General features: G+C 42.8%; 1 protein-coding gene across 1 annotated transcript; it reads right to left on the bottom strand.

The window, feature by feature from the left end:
- Positions 1-1,358: 1,358 nt before the first annotated feature.
- On the bottom strand, positions 1,359-4,432 carry LOC127238498 (ret finger protein-like 4A). Its single transcript, XM_051207115.1, has 2 exons — positions 4,147-4,432; positions 1,359-1,936 (listed from the first exon to the last, which is right to left on the bottom strand). The coding sequence occupies exons 1-2, from the start codon at positions 4,430-4,432 to the stop codon at positions 1,359-1,361; spliced, it is 864 nt and encodes a 287-aa protein (XP_051063072.1).
- Between the last annotated feature and the right edge of the window lie 4,795 nt (positions 4,433-9,227).

Raw genomic sequence — 9,227 nt, 5'->3', positions numbered from 1 at the left:
TTAGAACTTGTCCTCCTGGCTAATCTTTCCAAATGCTGGAGTTAGAGACAAGAGCCACTGTTTTTGGCCATTTTGTGTTTTTCTTACTCATGCTAACCCTCTGTTACTTATTTAGCTTATTTAACTTGACATTTTTTATTGTTTCTCTGTGTAGCCTGGCTGTCCTTGCTCTGTAGATCAGGCTGGCCTCAAACTCAGAGATCCTCCTGCCTCTGCTTCCCAAGTGCTGGGTTTAAAGGCATGTGCCACCACTGCTTGGAAAGATTGATGTTATTTTTATGGGTATATGTGGTATGTCTGTGTAAGCATGTGCACATGTGTGCAAATGTTTACGGAGGCCAGTAAAGGGCACTGGACCCCCTGGAGCTGGAGCTACAGGCAATTGTGAGATGCCTGATGTGGGTGCTGGAAACTGAACTTTATTGTGGTTAAATAAGGATCAGGATAAACAAATAGGCCGAATAGATATTTATTCAGGGAGAAATAACTTACAACCTAGACAGATGAACACCAGGAAATTCAACCCGATCCTCTCCTGTCCAAGTCATGTCAGCAAGAGAGCTTTTCCTGGCTACCCCCCCCCCCACTTCCTTCCACAGGTCACTTCTGCCCATCGCTCCACCCCCCAATGGGCGTGGTCAGTGCCACAGAAGGACTATCTCACTACAGAACTTGAGTTCTCTGGAAGAACAGCAGTGCTCTTAACCACTGACCCGTCGTCTCTCCCACCCTCTCTTTTATGAGAGCTCTGGGAATTTAACTCTCATGCTTGGCAAGCATACAATCTACTGAGGTATCTCTCCAGTCCTGAGGGCAAATAATTTAACTTTAAAATTAGCATTTTTAATAACTACCCGTAGTGAATATTAAATGTGTATGTGAGATGAATTTGTGATGTTAAAAGTTATTGGGTGAGGCAGCATATATAAACATTGTTCTTTTTTAATACACACACACACACACACACACACACATATATATATATATATATGTATAAGTCTTATTTCCTTGTCATTTAGAAAACCAATCAGCCTGCTTGGTCAAATCTAAAATTTTAATTTAGTTTATTTATTCCACAACACAATTTATTATTATAAAAGATAAAAAGGAAAACATTCAAAGTTCATCTAAAAGTTCACAATACAAGAATGGGAACAGAAATTTAAACAAATTCCAAGCAAAACAATCATGATGATACTTCATATTAAAAATGAAAAATTTCCTAACTAATTAGAATACGTGATGCCCTCAAAATATTTCTGCAATGCTTCTGTGCCCTGTGTGTACCAAACACAAAAATTCTTAGACATGCTTACGAGTAGACAGCAATTTTCCACAGGAGCTTTCATATTCGAGGATCAGTAGGGGTTAACTGGACGACGCCTGAAAATGCCTGGATTCAACACAGGACAGATAGTGAGGACTTGGTCTTGATCATCTGGATACGAATTTGATGGAGCAAAGAATGGGCGAAATGGATCCATGTCAGGAATTTTGAAGAATGTAAAGATGTGGGAGTCATCGCTAAGGTCCCAGAAGGAAACGTTCTTCGTTACTAGGTCAAGGAAAATCCCCACCCTGTGCAACCGAGGGTTCACGATGAGCTTGGTCAAGGGTTCAGTGCAAGCCTCATAGACCTCTCCATTTCTCACACCCACAGTCCAGAATCCATGCCCTTCCGTCAGATTAATTGGCTTTTCTCGGTTAACCGATTCTTTGCAAATGCCTATATCCCATTCTTTGCTGGTTCCCACCACTACCTCCCAGTAATGGCGTCCGGAAGTGAACCGTGAAGAGCCCAGGACGCACGTGGAGATTTGGAATCTATCTGCACATTCTTTGCGGTCCTGCTGCTTAGACCCACAGTAGACACTCCTCAGGTCTTCAGAGATGATGAGGCGGTTATGGGCTGAGTCCAGATCCAAGGTCAAATTCACTGCATAGAGAGAATCCAGGAGTTTAGCAAACACAAGCAACATGGACCCTGTCTTTCATATTTATTGTTGAGGCTCATATACCTCACTTTTATTTAAGTCTACTCTTAAAAAAATCACATCTTGTGGAAAATTTTCAAGACCTTCCTAATTAGGTGACATTTTATATGTAGAATGAAAGCAGTTGTCACAAAATGTTTCTCTAAATCACAGCAGGAAATTTCTACACTGTTGAGTACTGGACTCGTATAATATTCAATTTGTTTAATTTAATTTTATTTAATTTTTTTTCATGATAGGACTTGTTTGTGTAGCTTTGGAGACTGTTCTGGAACTCACTCTGTAGACCAAGCTGGCCTCAATCACAGAGATCCTCCTGCCTCTGCCTCCCGAGTGCTGGGATCAAAGGTGTGCACCACTACTGTTCGGCTTGTTAAATTAATACTTGAAGGGTAGAAGACACAATACTTATTGTAGAATAGGAGAATATTAATCTTTTCTTTGCAGTCACCTATTTAACCGAATTCTTTAAATTTTGTTTTACATTATTTATGTGTAAAATTATGTATGTGGAGGTCAGAGGACAACTCGAAGGAGTTGGTTCTCTCCTACCAGGTTATCAGGCTTGAAACAAGAGCTTCTATCTGCTGAGTCACCTCACCAGGCCTTGTATTAGTTGCATTCTAGACATGTGTTTTTCTTAGAGCTACATTAAAAAAAAAATAATAAAGATGGCTGGGCAGATAGGTCCGTTGATAAAGTCCCTACCTTGCAAGCCCGAGGACTTGAATTCAAGTCCCAGAACTTGTATAAAAATGCCAGGTGTGGTAGTTGGTGCTAGATAGGTGGAGACAGCTAGATTTTGGGACTTGCTGGCCAGTTAACCAGCTTTGATCCAGCCCATGGGAGGCCTGCCCCTTTCTGAAAGGAAGGAAGGGGAGGGGTAGATGGGAAGGGGAGCAAGGGAGGAAGGGGGGAGGGGAAACTGCATGCAGTCTGTATGTAAAATAAATGAAAAAATAAGACAAAAACAAAACAAAACAAAACAAAACAACAACAACAAAAAAACCACAAACACAAAACAAAACAAAAACTGGTAACACCAATAATGAAGAGCTAACTTATGATGTGCATCCAGGTATTATTTCTTGTAGCACTAGAGGAGAAAGCACATGGTGTAGCCATTGGGTCTAGACCTGTAACTCTGTAACTAGACCTAAATCTACTAGAACTATTATCAGATGGCTTTCGACACTCACCTGGGGGCCCTGCGTGCCAGGATGATCTATCCATCAGTGGTTGCCTACAGTTCTCTGCAGATCAGATTCACCTGCAGACTCTCCAACACTTCCCATTCTGGGTCTCCATGTTAGACAGGGGCCTTATTTTCTGACACAGGCTTTTGCCAATCTGGGTTGTGTCAGAATTGACAACCTCAGGAAAATGTACTGTTCCAGAATCAAAATCTGCCTCGAATCAGATGGTCAGGTAGCTTATATGTTATCAGATTTGAAAAGTTATCTTCCAGGCTAGTGTCAAAATAAACTCAAGTTGACCAGGCAGGCTGTGGTGGCATATACCTTTAATCCCAGCACTTGGGAGGCAGAAGAGGAGGAGGTGGATGTCTGTGAGTTCAAGGCCGGCCTGGACTATAGAGAGAGGTCCAAAATAGCCATTGATGTTACACAGAGAAACCCCTGAATCAAAAAACAAAAAAATCCAGAAGCATGGGCTGGGAAGATGGCTCAGTGGTAAAGAGCAGCTGTTGCTTTCAGAGGGCCCAGATTCAGTTTCAAGCACTCAGATGTCAGCTCACAACCACCTGTAACTCCAGTTTCAGGGCATTCAGTGTTCTCTTCCTGTGTCCATGAACACTGCATGAATGTGTTGAACAGACATACATATATGCAGGCAAGCACTCAAATGTATATATTTGTATATACATACACATGTAGACACACACACACACATATAAAAGTCTTAGGAGCATAGTATTTAATCTTAGCACTTGGGAGGCAGAGGCAGACATTCCCCCCCCCCCCACTTAGTTCTAATCTCTACTCAGAGAAATGAGAGCCTGCTGTGTTTTGGGAAGAAAAAGATTTGAAGTTCCTGGCTTTAGCTAATGTTCAAAATTTAACGGGGAGATGTTGGAAAGTTGATTCTCCCAGAGTGCGGTATGGGTCTGGAGTTGTTTGTTAAGACTTCTTACCTTGAAATATCTTTATCCTGGGATTCAATTTTAGACTACAGTTCATCTGTGGCTCGAGTCTTTTGATTTTGGTAATCAGGTGCTCTAACTGGACTGCAGGTAGGATATCTTCCTTCAAGGAGATGACTGTGCAGCTGGGGCACAGTATACCCTTCCCCTGGGGGTTTTTCTCTAGAAACTCAGTGCATCGGAGGCAGCAGATATACCCACATTTCAGGTACACAGGGCTTTCCAGATAATGAGCACAGAAACGACAGGAAATTTTGTCTTTAAAGAAACGAGCCATGGCCAACACCTGAAGGGAAAAACATACATGGGTCTGGAAGTTTCATGATTGAATAACCGTTAGATCTGGGACAGTTGTCATCTTTGCACGCGATGACACAGGGTCATCACAGTCATTAGAATTAGGTTACAGAGACAAAAACAAAACAAAAACCTTCACAGAAATAACAGACTTATAACTTTGAATTTAGGAGAACAGAAAATGGAAAAGACAGGATTCCTCCCTGAGCTTCTGGTTAAAAGGGTGTGAGAGCCCGTGTCTAGATGGTCCCGTGTGGCAGTCACTAGGCCACATGTGGCTATGGGGTACCTGAAAGGGAGTGTATCTGTCTTTATTTAATATTTAATGTTTATTTTTGTATGGGGAGATTGTGTGTGTGTGTGTGTGTGTGTGTGTGTCATGGTACACGTGTGAAGGCCAAATGACAACTTGTATGGTCAGCTTTCTCCCTCTACCGTGTGGGGCCTGGGGATTGAATTCAGGTTGTTAGACTTGGTGGCAAGCATCTTTACCCACCGACCCACCTCACTGGTCCAATGTTGATGGGAGATAGATGTCATTCTGTAAATATGTTTCTATTATTGGTTAATGAATAAAGCACTGTTGGCCAATAGGAAAGCAAGATAGGCGGGACTAGAAGACTAGGAGGAAAGAGGAAGTAGTAGACAGGAGATCAAGATGGAGGACCTACAGGGTCGTATGCTGGGCTCTCTCTCCAGTAAGATGAGACCACGTGGAAATACTTAGATTAAGAGAAATGGGTTAATATTTAAGACAGAGCTAGCCAGTAAGAAACTAGTAACTGGCCAACAGAATTATATTTAATACAGTGTCTCTGTGTGTTAATTGGGGCTGGCAAGGCAGTGGGACCAGACCCGCCGGTGAAAAACCTACTCCTAACACAGTGTAGCTTAACTGAATTGCAATGTGCCATGAGTATAAAAAACATACCCAGTTAGAAAGATATGAGAAAAAGAGCACAAACTATTTCATTCACATTTTAAGATTAATCACGTGTGTTATATATACATAGCAATATTTTTTTTACATATGTATAGTTGTATGTATCTACATGTGGATATGTTTACATGAGTACTGGTACTCATGGAGGCCAGAGGTGTTGGATCCCCTGGAGCTTGAGTTACAGACAGTTGTGAGCTGCCAAGTGGGTGCTAGAAATCGAACCTAGTGCCTCTGTGAGAGTAGCCAACTTACTCTCCAAGGTATCTCTCCAACTTCTTTATTTTTGATATCGAAATAGATTGAGATAAATTTTACTTTCTCTACTTTAATAATTAGAAAGTTTGTCATTACCCATGTGGGTCGTGTTCTGTTTCTATTGCACAGAGTGATAGCCTTGGCCTTGACCCAGGAACTTTCCAACTGTCCCACCCAGATATTGAATGAGCCAATGGGAATGATACATCTCCCACCTTGTACAGTTAGTTAGTCACCTGCTGGTCTGGCTCAAGAGAATGAAGACCACCACTTCTCCAGGCTGTGTGTTGAAGGTGCCTGTCTCACCTTCTGCTCGCGTGGGGAGCTCTGTGTCCCTACACTGTGTGGCCTCAGACGCCACCACACTTGCCGGGTGGTAAATCACCTCACTGAGAAGTTTTTCCTTTGCCCTTGGCAGAGAGCTGAGAACCGAGGAAGAAATTGCCTAGCTGGACTCACCTCTTCTCTGCTTGTCTCTCTCCCGGCCATCAGCCGAATTCTCGAGTGGTAGCCACCTCCGATGGCTATTTATAGGGGATGCTGCCTCCTAGCTTACTCTCCACTCCATCAGGTTTCAATCAATTTAAAATTTGGCTCAAGTGAGACTTTTTTTTTAATACAATGAGATGCATTTTACTCAAAAATAATGTTCAGTTATGTTCTCTCAGTATTGGATGACTGAGAATTGGAGGATGAGAATAAGAAACTGGGAGATGGAGGAAACTAAAGAGATGGGTGGAAGAGGCTTAGATTATATTTATTGATTTCCTCAATCACTTGCTGGTGAGTGCTGAGCACTAAAAAAAAAAAAAAAAAAAAAAAAAAAAAAAAAAACCAAAACCAAATACAGCTGGTGGTGGTGGTCCACGCCTTTAATCACTAGCACTTGTTAGGCAAAGGCAGGTGGATCTCTGTGAGTTCAAGGCAAGTCTGGTCTACATAGTGAGTTCCAGGACAGCCAGGGATATATACACAGAGAATTTCTGTCTGGAAAAAATCAAAACCAAACAAAGAAATGACCAAAACCACAACAACTCCCAAAATCCCCACCAAATACCATTACACCTATTTGGAATAATATTTTTACATTTATTTACTGATTTACTGTGTATGAATGTAGCTACTGCATGGATGTGGAGGCCAGAGGACAACTTTTGGGAATTGCTTCTCTCTTTCTTGCCCTGTGGGTCCTGGGATGGAACTCAGCCTGTCAGGGTTGATGGCAGTTTTGTCTGCATAGCTCAGTCTGGCTCCCAACTGAAAGCCTCCTGCACTAGACTTCCCAATGTTCAAGCCCAGCCTGCAGTACAATTTCTAAACATCCTTGGAATCTCTCAAGTGATAATATCTTTTCTTAGTGCTGGGAAAAAGCCCCAGACCTTGTGCATGTCAGGCAAATGTTCTATTGCTGTGCTACGCCTTTGATCACATTTTTTTTTTTTTTTAAAGACAGGGTTTCTGTAGCTTTGGAGCCTGTCCTGGAAATCGCTCTGCAGATCAGGCTGGCTCACATAGATCTGCTTGCCTCTGTCTCCTGAGTGCTGGGATCAAAGGCATGCATCACCAACACCCAGGTCACCTTTTGTTTTTAAATTGAAAATTGATTCCTCTCTCCAAGATTGGGGAGCTTTGCAGAACAGGGGGAGGAAAGATTGTAGAAGTCAGATGGGAGAACATGACTGACCAAATCAACTAAGCAGGATTCATACAGGGCTCACAGAGACTGACCACAGTTCCCACTACCTCCATTACTTCCAGCTTCCCCAGATCCATTCCCACTTCATTTACTCTTCAGAAAAGAGGAGGCCTCCAAGAGACTACCGCCAAATAGGGCAACATAAGATACAATAAGACAAGGAGAAAGACCTAATATCAAGGTTGGACAAGCCAATCCAATAAGAGGAAGAGAGTCTTAAGAGCAGGCAAAAAAAGTCAGAGACGCACTGGCCCCCACTGTCAAGAGTTCCACAAACACACCACGCTATTGGCAATAACATATACATAGAGGACGTGGTGGGGACCCATGCTGGCTGCTTCAGTCTCTGTGAGCCCAGGGAGGGAAGAGAAAGAAGAGGGAAGAAGAGGAGGGGGAGGAGAACATGAGGGATCAGGAAGATTGAGTGGGGAGATGAATAGAGGAGAGCAAGAAAAGAAACACACCACTAGAGGGAGCCATTACAGGTTTGAAGAGAAATCTGGCACTAGGGAAATGTCCAGCGATCCACAAGGATGACCCCAACTAAGAACCTAAGCAACCTAAGAACCCCTATAATGAGATCGAAGACTACCTTAAATCCCATCCTAGAGCCTTCACCCAGTAGCTGATGGAAGCAGAAGCAGAGATTCACAGCTAAGCACTGAGCTGAACTCCTGGAATCCAGTTGTAGAGAGGAAGGAGTGATGAACAAAGGGGTCAAGACCATATTTGGGAAACCCACAGAAACAGCTGCCCTGAGCAAATGGGACCTGTGGACCCCAGTCTGACAGTCGGAGAGCCAGCATAGGACTGAACCAGGCCTCCTGAATGTGTGTGTCAGTTAGAAGGCCTGAACATTCTATGGGGCCCCATGGCAAGGGAACCAGTAATTTATCCCTAGTGTAGGAATGGACTTTGGGAGCCCATTTCCCCATGGAGAGATACTCTCTCAGCCTAGACACATGGGGGAGCGTTAGGCCCTAGGCCCTGTCCCAAATGATGTGACAGACTTTGATGATCCCCTCACCCTCCCTGGGGAGTGGATGGGGGTGATGTGGGGGGATCAGTGAGGGGCATGGGAGGATGGGATGGAGAGGGAACTGGGATTGGTATGTAAACTAAGATTGTTTCTAATTGAAATAAAAGTCTATTAAAAACATGTAACAACAAATATGGTAAAGCAACGCTGACGCAGTAGAGACTAGGATAGCATCGTGGCAGCAAAGAATCTCATCTGTGTCACTTTTTCCTTTCTTTTTTTTAAAATTGACTCTGTTTTACATTCATTGGTGTAATGGCGTTGGTTGCCTGGATCTGGAGGTAAAGGCAGTTCTTGAGTTCTTGGCTGCCATGTAGGTGCTGAGAATTGACCTCAGGACCTCTGGAAGAATAGTGAATGCTCATAACTACTGATCCATCTTTCCAGCCCCTTGAGTCACTTTTTCCATATGTGAATGTGCTTATGTGTCTTCATTTTATTCAAGCTCAATTCATTCATCTGTAAAATAACAGCCATGGAATCACAGGATATTTTATTATGAATGGTCATTTTCAAATGAGTAGGATTTCCTTCAAGATAAGGAAAAAATGCTGTATTTGTTGGTTTTCAAAAAAATTTCCTCATAACTAAATATTCAGCTGTGAGTCTCATATACTGATGGGAGATGTCATTCTGTAGATATGTTTCTCATACCGGTTTAATGAATAAAGCACTGTTGGCCAATAAGAAAGCTAGATAGGCGGGACTAGGAGACGAGGAGAAAAGAGAAAGTAGTAAGGAGGAGTCAAGATGGAGAGATGGAGAGAACAGAACTGCCATTCCTCCACTCTCGGTAAGACCACGTGGAAATACATAGAAATGGGTTAATACTTAAGACAGAG

Source organism: Phodopus roborovskii, unplaced genomic scaffold, assembly GCF_943737965.1.
Source record: "Phodopus roborovskii unplaced genomic scaffold, PHOROB, whole genome shotgun sequence".
NCBI classification, from domain to species: domain Eukaryota; kingdom Metazoa; phylum Chordata; class Mammalia; order Rodentia; family Cricetidae; genus Phodopus; species Phodopus roborovskii.
This window is presented reverse-complemented; position numbering and strand designations above follow the sequence as displayed.

Excerpts from the sequence above, each read along its gene's own strand:
- LOC127238498 (XM_051207115.1), bottom strand. The coding sequence starts at position 4,432 with ATGGCTCGTTTCTTTAAAGACAAAATTTCCTGTCGTTTCTGTGCTCAT. Across the intron at positions 1,937-4,146 it reads CAGGATAAAGATATTTCAAG|TGAATTTGACCTTGGATCTG; the intron begins GTAAGAAGTCTT and ends CTCTCTATGCAG.